The sequence below is a fragment of the Ascidiella aspersa genome, chromosome 2, assembly GCF_963924565.1.
Source record: "Ascidiella aspersa chromosome 2, kaAscAspe10.2, whole genome shotgun sequence".
Lineage (NCBI taxonomy): Eukaryota > Metazoa > Chordata > Ascidiacea > Phlebobranchia > Ascidiidae > Ascidiella > Ascidiella aspersa.
Genome location: NC_139448.1, coordinates 13,814,304 through 13,839,864, shown reverse-complemented (window position 1 = coordinate 13,839,864; position 25,561 = coordinate 13,814,304). Strand labels below are relative to the sequence as shown.

At 38.6% G+C, this 25,561-nt stretch overlaps 1 protein-coding gene across 1 annotated transcript; it reads left to right on the top strand.

Moving 5' to 3' along the window:
• The first annotated feature begins 5,534 nt into the window (after positions 1-5,534).
• Positions 5,535-25,429, top strand: LOC146163833 (ATP-dependent translocase ABCB1-like). Its single transcript, XM_083380602.1, has 26 exons — positions 5,535-5,551; positions 6,918-6,996; positions 7,652-7,851; positions 8,209-8,352; positions 8,430-8,534; positions 9,045-9,216; positions 9,950-10,074; positions 10,562-10,775; positions 11,853-12,035; positions 12,943-13,059; positions 13,882-14,094; positions 14,645-14,825; positions 16,031-16,240; positions 16,517-16,759; positions 17,488-17,666; positions 18,163-18,373; positions 18,802-18,951; positions 19,471-19,576; positions 20,015-20,155; positions 21,219-21,375; positions 22,003-22,200; positions 22,488-22,600; positions 23,273-23,369; positions 24,109-24,255; positions 24,920-25,089; positions 25,402-25,429. Exons 1-26 carry the CDS (start codon positions 5,535-5,537, stop codon positions 25,427-25,429), a joined length of 3,900 nt encoding a protein of 1,299 aa, XP_083236728.1.
• Positions 25,430-25,561: the final 132 nt, after the last annotated feature.

Below are 25,561 nucleotides of genomic sequence, written 5' to 3'. Positions count from 1 at the left end.
TGTTAGTAAGCGATAATTAATAAAAACTATCTACATTAAAAGGCAATTTACGAAGGTGTAATAACAAAATAGCTTTTTTTCGTTTTTTTTTTCGTTAACTTTTTTGGCGAGTCATAAATAAACAAAAAAACAACGAAGAAATGCCATGTAGGAATCACAACTTATTATACCAACAAACAAGCGACCCGCTCAAGTTTGTCATTCGATTTAGGCTGATTTACTCATTTGTGAACAGATAGACACTTGCCAATACTAGTTATTTTATTCGAATGCCGATACCCGATTTTTTGGGTAAAAGTACCGCCGATCCGAAATCAAATGACGTCATTACTATGTTGAAATAAGCAAAATTTGTCGAAAAAACGTGCAGATGTTATGTTTTTCAGGTTGTTTACAAAGCTTTAGAGCTGGGAAATTTAGTTACTTTAATTGTTAATACACTATTTAAAAAAAAACATCTTTGTAAGCGGAAATGAGTCAGTTATATCGTAAATTTTGGCTGGAATGTTTACATTAATTTGGTATCGGACGAGCACCGTTACTATACCACTTGGCATCTGAGATCGGCTCCGATCCAAGGATCGAACATTCCTACTTGTATAATGTACAGGTACTGGTACCGAAACGGCATGCTGTTTCCCGACGTAGTTTCGGTCACGTTAGCGATCGACGACATGGACTTGGGCAACGGCTGTCTCCAGGTTCTGCGTGGCTCGCACAAACTTGGTCGAGTTGATCACGTGAGAAGCGGCGACCAGGCGGGAGCTGACATGGAGCGTGTTAACGAGGTAGCTTGTTATTGCAAGGAAAAAAGTGAAATTTTGATGCAAGGTGAAAGCCAACTAAAACTGCGCTATACACAGGATCGGCAATATTTGTGCGAAAATCGGGGGTTTGTTGAGAATTGCCTGTTTACGGAAATATGTTTATTAGTACAAACCGAACCTGTGAACTTTATAAACTTCCTGTAAACTTTGTGTTGCATCGCTACAAAATTTATTGTTAACTCCCTGTATTTAAATCTTGAAAAAAGTATTTTATGGGTCTGTGCCATTTTGGAAGCGGAATTTGAATCATAATTAGGTAAATGTTTGTTGCAAATTGAGTATCTAACATCACAGAAAGGCTGATGTTGAAAACCCGTGTACGCTAAAGTTAGAACTAACCGATGTTAGCGAAAAAATGGAGTTTAGTATAGACTTCCATCGCGTGTTCTTCCCCGATATCTGAACCTTGCAAACCTTGACGCTTAACCGAAAGAGTCGTTTTTTTGATAGGCGGCCAAGGTGCTTAAGAAAGACGCAGTGGTGATGAAGGCAGGCGATGCCTTGTTCTTCCACTGCAACTTACTGCATCGCAGTGACCAAAACAAGAGCGACAGGCGACGGTGGGCAATGACTGCTTGCTACAACAAAGCCGATAACGACCCGGTTGTGGACCACCATCACGCCAGATACACCCCCCTCAAAGTGGTAAGGATGTGTGGTAAAGGTAAAGACTTGACTTAGGTTCCCCTAAGTCGCTGTTTTCAAGTCATGTTTTCATTTAACATGATTTCATAAAGTTGGGTTAGTCCTCTCATTATTTGCACGTATATAGTTAGCTTGTTACATATTGAATTTTTGAGTTAGGTTAAAGCTCCTATATTCAGCCAATTTTACCAATTTTAATGGTTTATCGTTTTAATTTACATTTATGACTTGACTTGCTTGCTCTAACAATGATCTAACTGGGACTTGACCAAATTACGACTTGGACTGGGACTCAAATTGTTATATTTTAAAAAGGCTTGGCTTAAATCTAAGTTATTTTACAAATGACTTGACTGGTCTTTAAGACAAACCTTTATTCCTTTATTTCTGTATTATCGCATTAAACAATCGCTGTGAATCAGAGTTGTCTCACAGGGGATGTGGCAATCAAGCAAGCTAAGTTTTGAAAAACGCATTGCTCGTCAATCCAACAGACGACGAGGTTACTCGAGGTTCCACCAGGGCAGCTTCCTTGAATCATAACACCCAAAGCTTCGGCTTGATCCATTTGGAACATCTTGGCCATCGCACAAGCGATAACTGCCAACAATAGTGGGTTAAAATATACCTGGAAACACGACTACGTTCCAATTTATTTGAGTCCTATATTGCCCGATATAATAATGTTTTTAATCTAATTTGGAAGAAATTTCACTTTGTAGAGTTTATGAGTTCAAACTGCACAACGTGTTTTCGTGCGTTGCGCATTTGGGCTGAATAGATTGGCGTGGTCTCCCCCTAGATCCGCCCCTTGTGATGACGTAGTAGTTTACAAATCATGTTACTTTTGGACAAGAACAAATAATTCACCGTTGCTACGTGAAGCCTAAAATACATTGTAAAAATCACGGATTGGTAACTCTGTGTGAAGGCCAGTAAACAAGGGAGATTGCATCAGGAAGTTTGTGCGTTGATTCTAGGAATTCACAAAAAAATTCGTGTCTAACACGCCATAATGACGACATCCATATTAGCCATGGGCTACAGTATCTCGAAATTTGGCCTCACTCTCGAAATGGTCTCATGTAAATTAATATAGTAGCTTAGATAGTAATACTAGAGCTGCATTTATGGACTCAGTCATAAGACCGAGATAAGAACAACGTCGGAATAAAACAGAGTTAGGAATAAGACCAAACTAGGATACATAATTAATGGGTCGTAGGACCGTCTAAATCGGAATAAGTCCTAAATCCGTCAAAATGGGACCTAAATGATCAGAATCAGGCCTAAACCACACTATACCTAACCCCAAACACATCCCCTAAGTACACCACGAACTCCCCTAATAGTTTTAACCCGAATCCATTTTCTAACCCCACCACACTAATAACCGCTAACAGAACCGGAATCCGGTGCCAAAATAGCGGCGTCCTAACGGCGCCGGTCAAACTATAGGGCGTCCCAAATTCGTCACCAAAACGGCCGATGCCAGACCGACGGCCCCGATCGTCCCATTGTTCTTAATACTTGGGTTTTGATTTTTCTGCTTTAGGTATTGTTGCTTTTTAGGTCTTATTGTGTGTTTCCACATTTTTTTAGGTGCCGAACTCCGCCATCATGGCATGTGAGAATTTCAACGACGTGTCGGGAAAGTGGTTTACCAATCCCAACAAGTCAAATCCCGACTATTTGCCGCCGAAGAGAAGAAAAGTAGCGGCGTAACTGCTACTCAAATAAATCTACTTGAGATCCTGAAGCAAAAATTATGATGGAGTGGATTAATCTACAAAGCAAAAGCGATCAATGTATTTACAATGTGTTTTTTTTTGCGCGTGATATCCTAAGTTCACATATAGAACCGGCGCATTTTGCCAAGCTTTTTTTGCCAAGATTTGTTGTTTGAAATGTCTTACATAAATAAAAACGGAAGTAAAATGGACAGCACTGTTTCGTGGCAGTATGGCAGAAAGCTGGCGACTTGGCGACTATGTCGACCGAAGAATCAGACATAAAACCGAAGAAATTGGTTAAAAAAAATGAAATTTTGCAAAAAAAAACAAAAAAAAAAAACGTGTGCACGTTCTACACATCTTCAATCCGATATGTTTTAATTACGTAAATGCAAAATCTCGTTTAGCCATTGTTGTGTCTCTGAAGCATATCTATTCAGCCAAAAGGTACTATGGCATGTTGCACTTCACTGTGTGACTCGAATTTCGGCAAACTATTTCTATTAACTTGGATTATAACACACCTTTGTTTTATAAAAATTTCCCCTAGTTAAAAAAAAACAATTTTTCTCCCAATTTTAAAAAGTTTTTTCTCGCTTTTCAATTTGATTTTGAGCTGTATGTGTTCTCATGAGTTTGCTCCAAAACAGCTTATCTATGTAACAGTTTTAGAGTAGGAAAAGCAGACATGTTCACCCCCAGTCCCACAGACTGTACTTCAGCATACCCCATGTATTTCTTTATGTCACAAAAATTGTGCGCGTTCAGCGCAACTTTTTGCTAATCCATTTACTTCTTAATAGTCTTGTTTATCGCCTAAATATGGCAACGTTGATACATTCCTTTGACGAACACATCATTTAAGTTTTGGGGTACGACGAAAAAAACGAAGAATTTCCGCCAAAAATGCTTGTCACCAGAAGGCTGGCAAGATTCTGCCAGTCTTTTTAGTGGTACGGTAGTTTAATTTGTGAAACTGTTGGCGCATTATAGCCACAATACCCTTTTCAGTAATAGTCCTACCAAACTGCTGTAAACAACTTATCACATTAAGAGCATCAGTATTTAAACGACCCTTTTATAAGGAAAGTCAGGATTAGATATGATTTCTAGTTTTAGGTTTTCTATGGTAGCCACTTTTGAGTGTTCAAGGGTATAAATTTTTTTTTTCAGACTTTAAATTTTAAGTAATATTAAAGCATGTTCTTCCTTTTTAAATATAATATTATTTTATGCTCATAGATAGCTTTACCATGCGTCCCCGATTCAAGCATGACAGTCCCGATTTTTGGGACTTCGTCCCGGCGTCCCGATGAACTACCATAATGTCCTGCCTTTTAGTCAGCCAACATTTTTTAGATATTACACAATTACGGTTGGCTGTGATAGGTCTGACTTGCCAACTTGATGAAAAGTGTTACCTGTTGTAGGTTTTTATTTCCTTGCGGTAAATGTAAATGTGACTATTACGTTAATATAGTGGTTGGGTTGATTGATTGATTATTTATTTAGTATTAGTGTGATAGTAGTGTGTTGTGTCCGTGGATAGGAATTCAAAAATGTGTTACACTATTTCTAAAATCGGAAGATTCCGACGTACATGTTGCCTTACACGTTTTATTGTGTATTTTCATAGTAGTCTAGTAGGAAGAGATATTCTTTTTTGCACAGTAAATGAAATCAAGATAACCGAGAAAAAAGTTGTCTGGTTGAACAAAAAAGTAAAATTAATGAGGACGAATTTTCTAGCGCGAAATATTTAACCTTCTAATTAGTCGTAAATTTAGTCCTATTCTTAATTGCACAGTCGCGTGATAATATGACTGGCAGGAAAAGGCCCTCAGTAAGTTACACGTTTAGTGACGTCGCGCAATAGAGTACTTTGATGACGACATAATTAAATGAACACAAAAATGTTATATCTGGTGACTGTTTAAAAACGTCCTTAAATTTAAGCAATAAAAATGGTAACCTTAAAGTCCGTTTTAGCATAATTTACCAGTGGTTCTTAACCTTCTCGCGTCCCCTAAAAATTGGTTGGCGCCCCCCTTAGCCATCCCGGTTAAGAACCACTGGCCTATATACAGTTCAAATTTAATCAAATAAACACAACGGAAAAATGCCGACTATCATTACTCGGAAACTTATTAAAACATACTTTGTTACAAAACAATGCCACAATAGGTATTCAAAAAAACAAAAACAACTTATTTTTGCTGATGCTGTTATGTTGTTCAGTAAAGCAAATTGAAGTAAGCTGTAATTCATTTTTGAATTTGTTCGAACAAGTTCCAGAATAGAGTTCACCTAGCTGTTACTACGCCTCGCGATGTCTTCGGACAACAAGTATGTATGCAAATTATTTTGTTTTTATTGTTGGAATAAATTTTGGGAGCCCACAATAAGACCTATAAAGCAACAAGATCTAAAGTCGAATTACATACAATACTATAGTATTACGACCAGTGCTGTAATGACGCAAGTCAACGACTTGAATTGAGTGCACTTAATTCACTGTTTTTCAAATGATTTGACTTAATTTTGGGAAAAATTACTTGAATTTACTTGTTTTTAAGACAAATGACTTGGGTTTAAATAAAGTGTTTTCATTAGGCGTTTTTTTAAATTGGGTTATACATCTTAATTTTTGTACATTAAACAATTTGTTGCGTTTTTGTTATTTTTCTGTTAGTTGACCAGTTTTAATATTTTAGCGTTTAATTTTTAGGGGCTTTTCCTATTTGGTACGTTAAAAGTAACGGGAAAAAACTGTCTACAAATACCGCATACCACAAAGCGTATTATTTAGGTTAGGTTACCGGTTAGCGTTTGGGTGTGGGTGGGTCAAATATTACTATATATTTTTAGTAATAATGCTTGACCCACCCAAACCGAAACGCCAATCAGCACCCTAGCCCAAATAATGGGCGTTGTGGTATGCGGTATTTGTAAACTGTTTTCTACGTTACTTTCTACGTACCAAATCGATGGAGCGCCAATGTTTATCATGGACTTGACTTGCTATAATAATTATGACTTGACTGGGACTGGGCATGTTATTTTTTTTACTTGACTTAGACTTATGTAATTTTACGAATGACTTTACTGGGACTTGCTTTCAACCACTGATTAGATTAAGACCAACGACATAATAAAGCTATATTTAATATCTTTCACGGAATAAGACCTAAAATTGCCGGAACAAAACCTAAACTTGTTGCAATAAGACCGAAATGGCCTAAATAAAGCCTAAAACTATAGGAAGGGTGAATAACATGTTTGGGCGCGACCTGTCTGATATTGGCCGTTTTGGCAATGACGTTTGGCCGCTCTACATACTAGTTGTCTCTTTTGAGTCGCACTGAAAAAAAAGTTTGGGAACCACTGCTTTAAAATTTGTGGCTTTATGCTGTATTTAATTGTTTTTTAGACTGATTTGGGTTGGTTGAGGTTGATTGTAAATTATTCGGTTTAAATCCCGTTAATATCTTAAAATAAAAACGGTTACGGTTCGGTTACAGTTTGGGAAAAAATGACCCAAAACCGTTTCATATAGATACATCTCGTATTCGGTTTAACTCGCTATTTAAAGGTAGAAACATTGTTTACGGTTTTATAAACTTTATTTTCAAGACAACCACGTATGATTTTTTAATTGCTTTACATGAGAACGATCACTACGAAATATAAGTAAAAAAATATTTACATTTAGGATTGCAGGTGAAGATGTGAACGGTGATAAGGAGGAAGAGAAAAAGCCTGATATACCACCTTTACCGTACTATAAGCTGGTAAAACTTATTTTAAAAATTATCCCTATAGGTCATTACAGTCTTATTGTTTAAAATTTTGATTGACATGATCATTTTTAAGACATCATAAAATCACCTAATAACATTGCGTTAAAAATTGCCTATACTTTAACATTCTTAAAGGAAGAGTTTTCCGTTGGCCCCTGTGGCTATAGGACCACAGATGTACGGCTGCACTAAATTACATAAAAATAAAAGTATATATAGTATAAATATATACAGTGTTGTTTTTTGTTAAGGTGGTTAAATCTATGAGTTTAAGAAGTTTTATTTACGATACTCTACATGACTACAATTCTGCAAAGGCGTTTGAGAATTGCTAAAGGCGTGAAAAAAATAGATAAAGTGTGCAGCTGTTGCATGTTTTGGATGATTGCTTTAGTTACAAAGAAAAAAAAGATTAATGAAAACTGTGATGTTAGTCTTTCATTTTTTTATTTTGTAATATGGTAGTTGCACGCCCAATATTTTGTTTATAGTTTAAAGACAGAAAACAATCGCTCGAATTAGGAAAAAATGACCTAGATTAGTCGTTTCGGAGCTGAAGAAGTAGTTTCAGACGAAAAAAGCTGGCCTTAACCCTCCAATTAAATAAACTGGCCATTATTTAAAGACCCACGTTTTTTTACATCAGTTTAGGTACGCCGACACAGTCGACTGGCTTTTGGTAGCAGTTGGAATTCTATCACCTCTCGCCCATGGAGTTGGAATGCCGGCAATGTTTATATTTTTCGGAGATTTGACGACGCAGTTTACGCTTTACGGAAGATACAAGCTGTGCAATTTGACCTATGAAACTTGCTACCTATATAATTTGACAAACTTAAGTCGAGCGTAAGTGTACGCAGTTTTTAACTACCATTTGATCTGTACTGAAAATCGAAGTTTACCCAAAACAAAGTAAAACTATCCAGTACGTAAATTTAAATGCATGTTTTTTTATTTCGATTTACCGATATCGGTGGTAAGATTAGAATAAGAATAAAGACTGAGAATATAGGTGTAAGAAATGTACAGTCAAAGGCTATTTTAAGAGCAACTTTCAGGTTCTACCACTTATCATAGCCATTGCCTTGGGACACAGAAAGGCAAAAGTCGACAAATCTGTATATTACACAATGCTAGTATTCAATATTCATACTATGCAAGCGAATAAACGGCCTGATTTACTCAACCAATATATTTTGATAGGGATTGGAATGTCACGACACAACCGTTCATTGACAACTTTAAAGATGACAGTGTGCAGTATTGCTACTACTTTGTCTACGTTGCCCTCGTCGTTTTTGCATTGGGATCACTTCAAGTAGCGACGTGGTCTGCTTTTGCGCTGAGGTATTTATCGATCTAACTGTTCTTTTACACCCAGTCTACCGCTCTTAATAAAGCTACCTCGTTGTTTGGATTTCTAGACAGACGACAAGGATTCAATCGGAATACTTTCGATCCATACTTCGGCAAGACATTGGCTTTCATGACATAACGTCCTCCGGCGAACTGAATTCCCGCTTGTCGAGGTTGGCCATTTTGTGTTGTTTGAACATTAATTTGACTCGAACTAAATATTCCATGACGCAAAATTTGTGTAAGAGATTAATTTTATTGGTGAAACACTGCACTGTTAGCATCAACGCATAACTATAACCGAATGATACGTATATCTCGCTCTTATTGTTTGATATAGACAACGGGAACTATTAACATATTAAAGTCTGGGTCATAGCGACGCTTCATAGCGCCTGCCAGTCCAAACGTTTGTTGCAATAGCGGAAACCAGTGTTGATTAATTTTTGGCATTGTGGTACTTCTTGCACCTCAGCTGCCGCGCTTCTAAATTTGACTTTGTAGCGCATATTAAGCGTTAAAATCGCTATAGTAATATTACGGACGAGTGCAAAGATTGCGATTGACGCCAAACTGCAGCACGCTCGTGAAGCACATCTGTATTCATTGTAGTGGTTATGCTGAAATAAATCTTCTAGTAAGAGTTAATATAATACTTATTTCCATCCCGATTTTCGCCATAGCGACATTAAAAAGGTCAAAGATGGAATCGGCGATAAGATGTCGTACACCATTCAGTACAACAGCATGGCGCTTGCCGGACTCGTGATCGGATTTGTTTACTCTTGGAGATTGTCGCTGGTCGTTTTGGCCGCTACGCCCTTCCTTGGCGTTTCCAGTACTCTGATGATGACGGTAAGTGATAAATGAAAGTGTTTTCGAAAGTGTTAAACCAGGGGTTCCCAACCTTTTTTACATCGTGGCTTTCTTTTTGAAATTTTGAGAAATTAAGGGCGCCCTTATTTTTTCAACCTTTAAAAAAAATTAGAAAATGTCATTCTAATTAAAAAACTGGTTTATACAGTAACCGGTATAGTTAGAATGATATATTGGTATAAATACAACATCAATATTATTTATTAGTTTTAAAGTTTTTTCATGGTTCCTCGAAAAAGCCTCATTGCCCCCTTTGGGGCAGGTTGGCAACCCCTGGTTAAAACCATCTTTTTTACATCACAGTTTCAACTACAACTGCTTGTGTTGCAAATTCTATAATGTGAGCATACTATTGTAATAACAAAAAAAATGAAGGTTTACCACCTAAAAGTAGGTTGACCACAGTCATCTGTACAAAAATGTAATACTAAAACCAAAAAAAAAATCTCTACAGTATTGATTAATCTTATCAACATGTATTAATAAATATTAAAAAAACATGTTAATCTTATCAACATGTATTTAAAGTGTATAGTTGTGTTTTGAGGCGTTTTCTGGATATAATGTTTTTTTAGCCGCACTAACTCAATAAACATGAGATAACAGGTTATTCCTTGTGAGCTTAAATTTCAGCCGTAAAGCATAAGTTGAGCTGGTAAACCTTTAGAGCAGCCGGTATACTAAAGAAAAATAATCAGATAATTATTTTCAGCTTTCCAGCGTTTTTACGGCCAAAGAGTTGAAAGCGTATGCCGGGGCCGGCTCGATTGCCGAAGAAACGATTTCCGCGATGAGAACGGTCGTGGCCTTTGGCTGCCAGAATAAGGAAGTCCAACGGTGAGAATTTTTGGTTACCAAGATTTTTGTCGAAAGTTGATTGATGTTATTGACAAATAGTATCCGTGGGCCTCGTTTGGCTTGTCAGAATTTCGAAAACACCCGTTGCTATTTGGGATTTGAGATATTTCGTATTTTGTCTAGGTTAAATGTATTTTTTTAATTTTTGAGCAACTGGCGTCGATGCGATACTAGTTACATGTCATTTCTGAGGTCAAATAAATAAAACTCTACCATTGGCATCGATTTTTATCGATTGTAAAATATCAGACTTCCCTTATACTTACCTAATGCTTGCGAACCAATGGTATACTTCGCTGGAATGTTTAACTGTGACGGCATATTCATCATAATTACCGGGTTTTCTTGGGTTTGCTCCCAAAGGACGTGATAAATTACGTTTTCAAGAATTATTGTGAAACGTTTGGCTTTGAGGGCTATATAACGCACAACAATCAGTGAAATCGTAATCTGCTTGATTCAACAGATACTCGGACAACTTGGGCGACGCAAAGATGGCCGGCATCAAGAAATCGGTAGTCGGCGGGTTTTCGAAGGGCATTGTGTACCTGACCATGTTCGCGACATACGGGTTGGCCTACTGGTACGGCTCGACTTTGGTGATTGATGGACGTATTGAAGTTGGCAACATGATGACCTCCTTCTTCGGAATCCTTATCGCCGCGTTTGCTCTCGGAATGGTACGACTATATAGTACGAGAGATGGTATATCTCGTTTTATTTTTATTTTTGAAAATCAAGGCAGAATTCAACTTAAAATACGATTTAAGTCATAAAAGGAGAAGCGTTGCTGTGATTAAAATGTTATATATATACGTTTGTCATACAAAATTGTTTTTTTCTAATTTCTGTATTTTAAAGTTAGACCCAAGGATAAACTAAACCTTGTTTAATAGTTTTAGTTTTCGCTTTACCGTAAGTTATAACTATAGGGCGATTACTTTTAACCTTAAAAAAATTGATCTATAAAACTAAAATTATAACAAATTTTGACTTAAAAATATTTTATTTTACAAAATTTCGACCTATTAGGAATACAATAATTTAAACAGCTTATAAGTACTACATTAGTGTTTGGGCGTCGTCAGTTACTGGATTTTTATGTTTTGCTGACAATCGGCAAATCACTTAGTTTTTCGCGTTTTGCAAATCCCACGTTGTTACTTTGTAGGCATATCAAAATGACAAACAACTATAGAAATTCTAAAGAAAAAAATGCCCTAGCTCTTTCGAGTAACATTTGAGTTTTAACAATTTAGTTAAAATACAAGGTAAAAGGTAAAACTAACGGCAAAAATTAACACATACCTATCATATTAACACTAAATTATCTAAATTAGAGATACACAACTATATGAAGCTCGAGCCTAACCTAATGCGATTATCTATAGGCCTGCGTGAGTTAATTCTGCCAGCTCGCATATACCATATATTGCTCAAATGAAGATATAAAACCATTAAAATGTTGTTGCATGTTTGTCAAATTAAAATTTGATCCAAATTTTAACTGAATAACAATTTTAAGAAGCTCACTACAGTTTTTATTAATTTTAGAAACAATATTTTTGCATTTTGTAATAAATTTTGACTTGACATATTTTTGACAAATTTTGACCTATAACGTGTAAATTTGATAACGTTTTAACTTTTTTAACCGAGTCAAAAAATAATAACCACCCTAACTTATAACACTTTATTTTTGTAAATTCTAAATTGTTATTTACCAACTTTAAGATAAGTGGTTGACTATTAAAAAGGGTGGAAGCTACATGGAAGCCTTCTCCGGTGCAAAAGCAGCCGGAGCCAAGATTTTTCAAGTTATCGATCGCAACCCGGAAATTGACGTCTTCTCGGACCAAGGGGAAAGCCCCAACCCGGTTAACAGCGAGATTCGCCTGGACGGGGTTTCTTTCTCTTACCCTTCAAGACCGGACATCGAGGTTTGTTTGTGGTGCACAATGATTATTCCGTTTTGTGTCTTAACTTAACTGCGGAGAAAATTTGATATTCTTTTCGAAACAAAAATAAACAGAAAATAGTGAATTCCTTTTGCTTGGTGCGTCGCAAGTCCAACAGCCTTGCCAAAGGTGTCGCAGGAAAAATAGTTTTGGAAATCACTAAACCAAACAGCGGGAAACAAAATATGGGATTTTTTGGTTTTTGAAATTGCTGCGTATATTTTACACTCTACCACCTTTAGAAACGTTAGGTTACGATGGTGATGCCTGTAGTAAAACACGACAAGGTCACTATTCTTAAACCAGTGGTTTCAAATGTTTTTGGGATTCATAAAATATAAATAGTTCGCCACACCCTTATTTTTTAGCCAAAATGATTCGCATTTTAGCCAAGTGATTAACTGTATATAGTGTTACAATAAACTAACTTGAAACTTTTCACATCAACTGTACACAAGGCAGAAAAAAACATTCTGGATTAGTTTGCACCCCAATCGTTCATAAAAATTGTATCAATAAGGTCATCAATAGAGAAAATTTTGGGACCAAAAGGATTTGAAATATACCTCGGCGCCATTGAGCGTTAGAAAATGCCGCGGCACCCTGGTTAGGAGCCACTGAGTTAAACAGTGAAGTGGTAATATTATATTAGGGTGTATCTTTATAGAATCCCAAAACTTCGCGGCAGGTTTTAGCCGGTCGATCACTGCTCCGCTGACGCGTATATTAACCGCGAGAGGTCTGATCCTGTTTTTACTCATGTCTTTAATTATGTGTTTTACTTGTAGTCATACAGACGTATATCGGTACTTACATTACGTCCATTGGGCGACAAAAACGTGGCCACCAACAAACTCCATTTCGCTTTGACTCTATTTTTTCCTGTCAGATCCTTAACAACGTGTCGCTTGTAATCGAGCACGGAAAGACGACTGCCTTGGTTGGCCAAAGCGGATGCGGCAAGAGTACCATCGTCCAGCTCGTGCAGAGATTTTACGACGCAACTGTAAGTCTATTGGGATGAGTGTACGTTGTTTCTTGTTTTCCGGCACTGCCATTACATACTTTTGAATCGGTACACCTAATCCACAACAGCCGGCAAAACTATTGCCACCACTTTATACGTGCGATAGTACTTCTTGTCCGATATCTATCCTATTCTACCCCTCCCGAACTGTAAAATACATAATGGGTTAATTAATAAAGTAATGTTCGCTTTTAAAAACTGTGTGTTAGCCCTACGCTTTTAAAATTACCCACATTTCTGCATTACCAAAGTATCGTTATATGATTATAATAATTAAATGGTCAATGCAGCAAGTACACTCCGGTTCTGAATGCGATTTTACAACCCGATGTATGTTTTCTGTTTAGTATTTAGTGTGCAAACGATTTTCAGCATAAAAAATGTATATATTTTGCACGCTTTTGATTTCTATCGTTATTCTTTATTGCACTTTGCTTAAAATTTGCCTTAATTCAAAAAGACCGACAAAAAATGTTAAACCCCTGATTCCCAATCTATGTGCCGCGGCACACTAGTGGGCATCGAGATATTGTCAAGTGTGCAACGAAACTTTTTGTCAATTTAAAAAACAAGGTATTTGTATTACCAATAGGCATACACGCAAGCATTATAAACTTAAATACGCATTAACCATTACAAATTAATAACATTGAGATATTTACATGAAGTTTGTCGTGTGTTAAGGGCGAGTTTGTCGTGTGTTTTTAGTGTGTCGAAAGCTAAAAAAGTTTGACAACCACTGTTCTAAACACTCGACATAAGAACTGTGCTAGATGAAACCTTTCGAACTGCTTTTACAAGGCCGGTTTGTTGACTGTGGGCGGACGCGACGTGAAGACGCTGAACGTGCGCGGCCTGCGTGAAACCATCGGCGTCGTGGCGCAAGAACCGATCCTCTTCGCGGCCAGCATCGCCGACAACATCCGCTGGGGGCGCGACGGAGTCAGCGACGCGGAAGTCGAGCAAGCGGCCAAGAGCGCCAACGTCTGGTCGTTCATCAGCAAACTGCCGAAGGTAAGTTGCGTGCTATCAACTGACGCGGTAAATGCGGTCTGCGACCCCTTGTAACTTTATAAAACTGTCTGTGTTCAGGCTCGACGGTAATTAATGTATAAAAGGTGCGCCATAACCGTTGACTTATGTTTAAGACAGGGGTGCTCAAAATTTTCGGATAGACATGACGTCACTTTGGGAATTTATTAACTTTTGGTGTTAAACACTTTTGTTCCAATCGGTTTCGTTTCAACGAACAACGGGTTTATTGTGTAAACAGTCGTATTAATAACCCAGACTACTCGCAACTAACCGTTTATTTGCGGGGTATTATGCTGAATTGCGTCATGAAAAATAATGCTAAATATTTGTTTGACTAAAACTCTCACAGTCTCAAATCCCACGCATCAAACAAATTCAGTATTTTTACAGAAGTGTGTATCATTATTCTGATAGGGGTGCTCGGAGCACTCTAAGCACCCCCAAACCCGAGCACTCTAAGCACCCCAATGCCAATTGCAGGGCAAAGTGCTGGAACTGGCAATTCAAAGCGATTTTTATTGATGTTTAGAAACTGGAAACGCTGGTCGGTGAGGGCGGCGGGCAGATGAGTGGCGGCCAGAAGCAGCGCATTGCAATCGCACGCGCCATCGTTAGAAACCCGAAGATCCTTCTACTGGACGAAGCCACCTCAGCCCTCGACACAGAGAGCGAGTCCATCGTGCAAGCCGCCCTCGAAAAGGCCTCGGCAGGTGATTTGCATTTGATTGCTTTGTCACAGAAGCTGACTGACCCTTTTTTTTGAGCGCAGCATTCTTGTAGCATAGTTTGTATTAAAGTGGTTTATATCAGGACTACGTAATTGCTGTAAAAACAACCCGAGTCCAACTTCCGAGTCCGATTTCCGAGTTAGGCTTTGGCCAATAAAATATACACGAGTACGTCTCCCGATTATAGGCCCGACTCTACAGCCTGTATTTGACTAATTTACGTCAATAAATTTAGGTGGAATTTTCAGCATTTCCCTCATCGACTCACAACACATGGTTGGAAAACATCCACCATTTGCTATTCCGCCTTACAATTTTACAGTTGGCGGCCATTTAAGTTTCAAAAATTGGTACAGCGCATGCGCACGTCGGACTCGGGTAGTTTTACGTGGTACTTAGACTCCGCAGTCCTGGTTTAAATTGTGGAAAAACAAGGCTGGCTGCTGCGAAGTGTGGATGTGCCTATAGTTCTACGAATCTACGTAACAGAAGTATAACAAAAGTTAATTTAAAGGCTGAAAAGGTTATTGCGCTGACGGTTTTGAAAATTGTCCCACCCTTATTAGTTTTAGGTATAAAAACAACATCTAAAAGGTACAGTTCGCAATGTGAAACAAATATAGAAGCCGCACTTTCAGTCGATAAAAAAGAGCCTATGTCAGCGTCAACACGGTGTGATTGTCATTTAGTGCTCCGTACCACAAGGCTTTATCCGAGTTTTCTTCAACACTCAGGTATACAGGAATTATGTGGTACTATTTAACGACAAATTGTATTAAATTCTAGACAAGCTTTCGCACAACCGTGCTTCATCAGGATCAGGTCAAAGTATAAATAAAAACAATCGAGCGAGTAAAAGGTGATAAGAGTGGTGACGTCTCACATATCCACAGGCACATACTCGCAAAAAAATGTGCGACTGATAAAAAAACAATTATAACAGGAGCGCTTCAAAGTACGCTGGGTATAGCAAAGCGTGCTATATGAGGCGTAATGTGAAAATCCCGATTGAGCTCAACATTGATGGCATCGAACTTCTTATGCTTTGTTCGACCGTGAGCCTCGCTTGGACGCCGTTCCTTACTTGTTAGATCACCGAAACTCGAAGGTCTTTTTTATACTGTGTGCTCCTTAATTGGTTGAAATGTTCGTCAACTCACAGCTATGTTAATCACTCTCTTGAAAAGGTCGCACGACGGTCGTAATCGCCCACCGCCTCTCGACCATCCGCAACGCTGACAAGATCGTGGCCTTCCAGGGGGGCAAAGTTGCCGAGCAGGGGACCCACGATGAACTGATGCGCGTCAAGGACGGCGTCTACGCAAACCTGATCAACATGCAAGCCGGCAGAGAAACCGACCAGTCGACTGCGGCCGCCAAGAAGGCTCCAGACACAGGTATAGGGTTAAAGCAGGGGTCGGCAAACTTTTTTTGTCGCGGCCCAAAGTTCTCTTGTCAAAGTTATTAAAGGCCCATTACGTAAAAACAGTGGCGGATTCATGATATTTCTTTTTAATTTAAGTGGGCCAGATAAGCTCGAAACCGCATCTCTTATAAGTTTTTTTTGTTTCTTACTTTATTATCTTGAAAGATTGAGAACCACTTCTCTAGATAATAATAACAAGAGGTTTTATAAAACAAAAACTATAGTAAACCCTTCATTGCTGCAATAGAAACTCAAGAGAAGCGCGCCCCGAGCACCGACCTGCGACGCTCGTCCATTGTGTCACTCAAGAACTCCCCCATCTCGCACATGTCACTGGTGGGGGGCATGGACATGACGTCATCACCGTCCGGCCACAATGGAACCGTGGCGGCGGTGGATGAAGGGGACGAGGCCGAGGTGGAGAATCTACCCGAGGTGTCGTTCGGACAGATCCTGGCCTTGAACAAACCAGAGTGGCACTACATGGCAGGTGAAGACGATACAGAATACTATACGCTGTTGCTACCAGGCATAGTATATTTAAAATAAGTTTTTTTGGCCAGAATAACTTATTTGAAATATACTTGCCAGAAGAACTTATTTTAAATATACTATGCCCGGTAGCAACAGTCTATTTATTGATTTACAAAGGTCTGTATAGACCCGACGTTGTTTCCCTTATGCGGAAATACGACGAATTAAGGCACACCATTGTCAGACATAAAGTGCATGCCAGAATAAATTATTTTAGATAAAATAGAAAACTATACGTTGCCGCTTTTACGTATCATCAACAGTCGAAATGGGACAAATGTTGAATTTTCGCCGTGTTCAATATAAAATTTTCGAAAAAGATCTTGAAAGCATGCACTTATATTCAGAAACAGTGTTTAAGGTTCCTGAATTTACTGTTCACTAATGATAAGTCCCTATTTTGAAACCCAAGACGAAACAACTAAATAATTTTGTCATAACGACATCCCTTGAACTGTATATTAGGTTAAATGTGGACGGGCCTAGTGTTAGATATTTTTTTTTAAACGGAGCATATATGTTTAAACTCCATGGTTGATATGTCAATTTGAATTGAATATTTAAATTAAAAAAACGAATTTTGCCAACGCGGTCCCATGTGTTTGTATGACCGCATCACACTTCGTACCAAATCTTTCCGAAAAAAAAAATCAAACGCGAAACATTATCTCTCTTAATCCGCAGCGGGCTGCTTCTTCGCGCTGTGCGCCGGATCCGTGGAGCCAATCAACTCGATCGTGTTCTCCGGCCTTCTGACCATTTTCACGCTGAGCGATCCCGCCGAACAGGAGAGCCAGGCGATCTACTATTCAATGCTCTTCGTTGCGCTTGGCGCTGCCGCTTTTGCAGCGTATACCCTCGAGGTTAGCGAAAAGCGAACTAGTGTTGTAGTGACTTAACGCAAAGACTTGACCTAAATCAAGAGACAACAATGACTTGACTCAAGTCAAGAAAATACCATGACTTGACTTAAGTCACTGTTTTTAAATCACTTGACTTAATAAGTCTTTTTGACAAATGCCTTGACTTAGACTTAAGTCATTGAGTGAAATTGGGGGAAGGGGGAAGGAAGTAGATCGACATCATCTTGATTAAGACATTTCGATACGAGCTTGTATCATCTTCAGTTAATGTTACTGAAAAGTAATTAAAAGCATCACTTATAAAAGGTGGGACGCAATTGCTATCAGTCATACAAGCTCGCATCGAAACGTCTTAATCTAGACGATGTCGATCTACTCGGCCTTTTTGGCTTTGCAGTTCGTTATCAAGCTATTGTATAGTTGTGTATAGAAACAGCGACGGTGCGTCCAACAGGGCGCGAGGAGTGTTTAAATTCGTGCCGACTTCCGCTTTTAGGGTTTGCTTTTCGGTAAATCGGGAATGGAGTTGACCGTGCGCATGCGCGAGAAGGCCTTCAAGTCGATGCTGCGCCAGGACATCGCCTATTTCGACGACCACAAGAACAGCACCGGGGCTCTCTGCACTAGACTTTCGACCGACGCCTCGCAGGTCCAGGGATGCACCGGTGTCCAGATCGGAACCGCGCTTAAAAACTTCAGTTCGCTCGGTAAACGTTGTATTTTTCGCGTGCTGACATGCGACAGTGTTGTGGCCACGTATACTTTACATGAAGCGCGTAATACAGCTGTTCGCTAATCATGTGCGGTAAGTTGATTTTGCGACAACAGGAAATGGGAACCGATTTTTTCAAGCAATTTCGGCTGTCATGATACACTAAAAATGAGCCTTAAAACAGTTTTTATAGGAATCAGCTTGTTTTAAGAAACTGGGTCATTCTTTATTGCCCTGCGTTCCTATTTTGTACATTTTCATCTGACATCACTATTTTAAATCAATTTGCCAAATTGTAGGAGAGAAAACATGCTTGCTCAATAAATATTTACTATAATTTCAATTTGCGTGACATCTGCAGTAAGTTTCCATCGGTCTTCTTTAATAGAAGGTGCGTTAAAGCGTTGTCGTTTCTTCACGCAGGCGTGGCGATCGGGATAGCGCTTGTGTACGGCTGGAAGCTAACTCTTCTCACCATTGCCTTCGTGCCCTTCATCATGGTGGGCGGATTCCTCGAGATGCAGCTGGTGATGGGAGAAGGCAAGGAGAAACAAGAAAACGACGACGAAGCCGGTATTTTATCATTCGCATTTCTAGTTGTGCTATACCATTTCGAAATTCCAGTTCTCGCTTGTGAGCGATGTCCACTTTTTATTTGTTTTGAGCTGGAAGCTAAACGAAAAATTTGCCGAACCAGCGCCGTTTCTTTTGTAAAAAATATAGAAGGGCATATATGTATGGCATCCAAAACCATTGGCGGTAGATTTCTGCTTGTCGATCACTGTTCCGCTGACGCGTATATAAACAATGAAACTCAAAGTTTAAAAACCCGAGTCAAATCAGGATCAGTCATTTTTTTAAAGAATCTGATTCATTTGAAACTGACGAAGCCAGTATAGGCGAAATATATATTCGTTTAAAAAAAATATCTGATCCTGATTTTACTCTGGTTTTTAAACTTTGAGTTTTATTGTTTGCTTTTGAAAAAAATTCAGGATGTGCATTCTGTGTTGGCATGTGAACTTCATTATTTACTGCGTTTAACATTTTGTGTCAAAATTTAAGCAATCATTAGCTAATACCGTTTCTCAGGCCAAATGGCACTGGAGGCGATCAGCAACATACGAACCGTGGCCTCCTTAAACAAGGAACAGTTGATTTACTCCCGGTACGTCAAGAACCTGGAAGAACCGATGAAGTAAGTTGCTTTTGTTTTGATGATGCTCCTAAACAAACTGTGAACGTTCTTGTAGGGTAAAAGTTCCTAATAACAAAGCAGAAACGCAACGAATCGCCCAGGCCACCGTTTAGTAAAGTATATCGTTTTACTGTTAAGAAGTCTTACGTATTATGTAATCAAAAGAGTAAAACTGTGTTTTTAACGTTAATGAGTTTCACAAATATTGACACATTTGCTGAACAGCCATCGCCGTAGGGCTATTACTGAAAACTGAGTCCCATTTCCTATAGCTAAGTCAATCAGGTTGAAAAACCCTAACTTTATAAAGCAGGTTTTTCTTTTATGGTCAGTAATGATGATAAAATCGCCTTATTTATATAAGCATGAGAGGGAATCGTTTTAATTTTTTTGTCTTGGTGTGTGGTTTGTAGGCGTATTTATGTTTTATGCCCTCAGGAAATCCACTCGCAAGAGCGTGCTTACAGGATTGTCATACGGCTACTCGCAATGCGTGATCTTCTTCGCCTACGCCGCAGTGTTCCGTCTGGGTATAGAGCTCGTTATCATTGACGACATGACATTTGAAAACGTATTTAAGTAAGCAATTTTTAATCGTTATGTATTGCCTATTGCAGTTGTTTCTAAACTGTGGGCCACAAGACTATTTTCGGTGGGCCATAGAGCGGTTGAAAATATTGCAACTATGTTTTATTTTAAATAATTGAAAGCATATCTAAAACTATATAGGAACAAGGCAATTTTGCATATTTTGGCTTTTTTTAAACTATTTACGTAAGCAAAATCTCACGTCATGTGTTTTTTTTTTTCAGTGCACGTCATGTGTTTTTTTCACTCAGATTGTTGTCATTGAGTAATTAATTCCAATCTAAAATTGAACCGGAAGTAAAAATAATTATTTGGATGTTGTTAGAATCGATGCATTCATTAAGAAATTTCCGTATATGTAGGCGTAAAGTGCAGACAGGCAATTTTGCTATATTTGTATCAGCCAGGGGTTGATATATCTTATTTGGATGATGGGCCAGCAAAAAAGGTTACGGCACATGGTGGGCCACAAACTGTTTAATATAAAAAATACAGGCCACGGAATATAAAAGTTTGGGAACCACTGGCCTATTGAATTGATCATTAAATCTTTAACAACTCTCATAAATCGCTGCTTTTAAATTGTACAGTTATTGGTACTGAATAAAATGTCTATATTTTACTATAATTGTTTCAATTGCTGTAGTTTGGATTCATTCTTTTTTTCATAAGTAAGGCTCCTTTTTTTTCTTTTTTGGACAAACCACCTGAACTTTTTTAACACATCGGTTTGTTAAACTAAATGACGCTTTACTAAAATCGTTCTCCTATTTACTGCCCGAAAGTTCTGTTTAGAACTCAATGTTCGCAATTCGGCTTGCGGTTTTAAAATTTAAACTAAAAATTGACTTTTTTAGACTGACAAACGACAGACTATATATATGGAATTATTCCACAATATAACTATAGCCTTTTATTTTACTAAAACAAATATGACAATTTTTAGCGATTTAGTTTACAGCACTTACTATATATTCATTTGTCGTATCGTAAATTTACCGAACAACCAAATTTACCTAAAAACCGATTTAACTACATCAATTTGATTTTCCAGGGTTTTGTTTGCGGTTCTTTTCGGCGCGATGGCTGCTGGCCAGAACAGCTCGTTTGCTCCTGACTATGCAGAAGCGAAACTATCGGCCGCCAGAATGTTCGCTCTCTTCGATTCGGAACCGGCGATTGACGCGTACAGCGACAGCGGCCACAAACCGGTAGCCTATAAATGCATTAGGCTAGGAGTGTACGATAATCTCGCATATGGGCACTTTGGGCAGATACCTGATGCCAAGTTAGTATCGGTACTCATCCGATACTAGGGTGGTATCTCGGTCGATTCGAAACCAAACTATAATAGGAATTTCATCCATGATTTCTGATTCAACGCAGCGATTTTACCTTGAAAGATAAATTTATCAAAAATTAGAAGGTTAACAATTGGAAGTATGGCTAAACTTTGTTACGCTAAAGCAAATATTGACGTATTATAACCTATAGAAAAAATACATTTCAACGTTTAAATTTTATATATTTTGCTTAGTTAAGTATAGCAATGACGTCATTTGGTATCGGGTTGTAATACTTTGTGTCCGAAATATCGAGTATCGGAATAAAATGTAAAGTATCGGACCATACCTCTTAGCCTGACAACCAACTACATAGAGATATTATCAGTTTCACCTCAACATTTATTTTACATTGCATAAATACAATCCGGCAAAAAATATAAACTTTTAGATTTTAGTAGCAATTCAACACATAACATCACTTTACGAATCACATACAGGTCCGAAATCCGTTATTTGCAAGACCTGCGACCTATAATCGCTATATTACCGCAGGCCCATTGCAAAGGGGACATCACCCTGAAGTCGCTCTTCTTCCGATATCCGACGCGCCCCGATTTGCCGGTTTTGAAGGGCACTGACGTCACAATCGAAGCGGGACAGACCCTTGCTCTGGTGGGTCAGTCTGGTTGCGGCAAATCGACCACGGTCCAACTGCTCGAGCGTTTCTACGACCCCGACGAAGGCCAAGTGGTTCGTTTTTTTTTTATTGTTACACATCGATTTGTGCCGTAGTATTTAATCATTTACTTAATGGTTTCTTGAGAATCAAATTCTAACTGCCGGCTTAGTTTTCCTAATATTAATTTTTACGTTGACTCGAACCGCTTAAAGATGCTCATTAGGGTACCGCATTTAAGCTTGTGTAAAACTTAAATTGTCTTTTGTCGTTTGAAACGATAAAGATTATTTGCGGGCGTGGTGTTTTTTTCAGGCCTTTTCAAGGTTACCACTTTACAAAAGGTTGTACATATTTGCAGTTGATTGATGGCTGCGACGTTAAAAGCCTCAACGTGAGCTGGCTCCGTCAGCAGATCGGACTTGTATCGCAGGAGCCCGTTCTGTTCAACCAGTCGGTCAAAGAAAACATACGGTAAGGGTTACGCGCATTAAGTACATTAGCCATAGAAAAAACACACCGAAAGGCCAATTTTACACAAACTTAATCGGGATGATCGACTACAAGGAGTCCGTGGTCCTATTTTGAAGAAAATTAAATATATATATATATATTCCTGTGTTCTTGCAGGTTGGTGTTTACTACGTAGGTAGGAGCATTTATGACATATACCCTTGCCCCAAAAAATTACAACAAACGTGTTTTCAACCGATTTGATTAATATTGGATGTTGGTATTAACATATTACAAATTTTAAGGAATTCAACTTCCGGAAAGTGGTTATTTTCAAGATGGCCGCCAAACCATTAAAATAACAGTAAATTGACCATAACTCTAAATTCAATAAATGACCAAAACATGTCATTGAGACCATTCTCAGAATTGTTGAATTATCTGATAGCCTAACCCCATAAATTCAATCCATCCAAGATGGCCGCCAAATCAATCAAAACTGAACAATAACAATGTATTGGTTATTAAAATGCCCAGTGAATTTCTATATATATTTGGGTAAACTAAGCAGGCATAAAGAGCTCATACAATGTGGCCATGTAGATAGACTTGACATAATCAGCGTTGTATTTCTTTAGTCTCAAACCATACTGTTATGCCCCTACCTAATGGGTTAAGTGTTTTTATTACAAGGTACGGGGATTGTAGCCGCGTGGCAAGCATGGATGAAGTGACCAAAGCTGCCCGTGACGCCAACATCCACGACTTCATCGCTGGGACACTGACCGACGTAAGAACGCACATTTTTTCCCATACTGTTAACAGATACTGGACACTAGTGGACAGCTTTTCGATCGTTTAGGTCAATATCAATATATAGAATTTCCCTTACAATTCACCTTACCAAAGTGTTTTTACTAAAATATTTAATTAAATCTCAAAAATAAAAGATACACACAGGACCTTTTTGACGTACGATACTTACGTACGTAGGCCTACGTAGTACATATCATAGTACACCATAAATCATCGCAGATTAATCGAATGTGTCTATCAATGATGCAAACAAGGTAGGCTATAGAAAAACAACTATGGCCTGTAGTGAGGTTCGAATTCACTGCCTCCAGCCATACCGGGACCGTGCCTCTACCAACTAAACAAACGTGACCCAATACTTGCTACATTCTGCTAGGAAAACTTCACATTAAGGAGATCTACTGTAGCACAACACTTAATGAAAGATACACACACACATAAGTGAACAACAACTATGATCTAGGTGTTTTGGAGACAACTATGATCTAGGTTATTTGGCTTTTTAATTAATTATAACGGTTTAAAAACAAATTAAACAGTTAACAGGTCAATCAAATTTTAAGAAAAAAGTCTTTAGCACAGGTGTTCATGCAGGTTATCGTTTGTGGGCTGCGAAAATTATTCGAATGATACTGCGAGTCTTTGTCCAAAAAAGCTCGCAATTTTTTACCACTGTGGGTTTAGCTAATGGGTGAATTTTTCTCTATTTGCAGAAATACGAGACGAGCGTTGGGGCAAAGGGCGGCCAGCTCTCTGGCGGACAAAAGCAAAGAGTGGCCATCGCTCGAGCGCTGTTGCGCAATCCCAAGATACTACTGCTGGACGAAGCCACTTCGGCACTCGACACGGAAAGCGAAAAGGTCAGTAGTAACTGTTTTTAAACCAGGGTTGTACTGTATAACCTTGGCACAAATTCGTCATCAACCCGTTTGGCGTTGCTTTGGACAGTGGTGGCCCTATATTTGTTCCGTTAACGGCACCTTGGAGAAAAAATAAAAAGATTGCGGTAACTTTACCGGTATATTTCTTAGTAAAAAAGCGATATTAAACAATAAACATTACCTGTGCATACTAGAACAAAACAATTTCCCTGAAACAAATTTTACCCCAAGAACAATTTTTTTAAGGCGCTTCAACAGAGCACAAAAAAGAATGCTATAGTTAAGATAAAAATAGTTTAGGAATCGTTGAGCATTACAAACAACACCAAGTTGCGAATCACTATATTGATAATATCAATCCAGCACTTAAGGTCCATGACAGCGTTACTGTTGGGTAAAAGAAGTCAATTTCGGTAAAAATGACTTTACTTAACTAAAATCATTTAGTCAAATCACATGGGTCTGGGGCTTCGTTTAAAAAAGTCGTTTCAAAATGACTCGTTTGCAACACAGTGCCTATTGCTTACAATGCTTGCTACACGTTTGTTATACTCTGCGAATCATACCCAAAACAACATTAAGTGCAACTAAAAATGCCGACCACACTTTAAAATCGCGCACTCTGCTTATTTGTTTCACGAAGGTGGTGCAAGAAGCGCTGGACGCGGCGCGCGCAGGAAGAACAAGCATCGTCATCGCCCACCGTCTTTCCACGGTGAAGAACGCCGACAAGATCGCCGTTATCGACAACGGAGTTGTAGTAGAGGAAGGAAAGCACGCAGAGCTGATAGCAAAGAGGGGAGCTTACTTCAGGTAAGGCCAAAACGCCGTTCGCGGTACGCAGGCGCGTCCAACATTCCGAGACATGTGTTTTTATTCCGAGACATGTGTCAAAGTAATTGATCGAGCCAGGAAGTTTGAAAGCAAAACCTTGGTTTGTTTGCAGTGTTGCCGTAAAGTTGTTTGAAAACACACTTCACAATTCGACTTACGAAAAAGAAGTTTTTTTATACTTCGACATTTGGATAGGGTCAGGCCTTTATCCAGATGCGTTTTTTAATTTTCATTTTAAGCAACAAATCATATTTATTTGTTAACAACATGCTAAACCTGTTTTGTTCGCAGCTTGGTCAACGCCCAGCTTTCCAACTAAAATAACGCTGGAGTAAAGAAATAAATTAATGCTGAACGCCTCGCAACTACAATGCAAGTTGTTACTGCTGTGTACTGTAATTACAACAATAAACGTATTTGTGTGTTTCCTAAACGTCCAAAACAGTTGGTG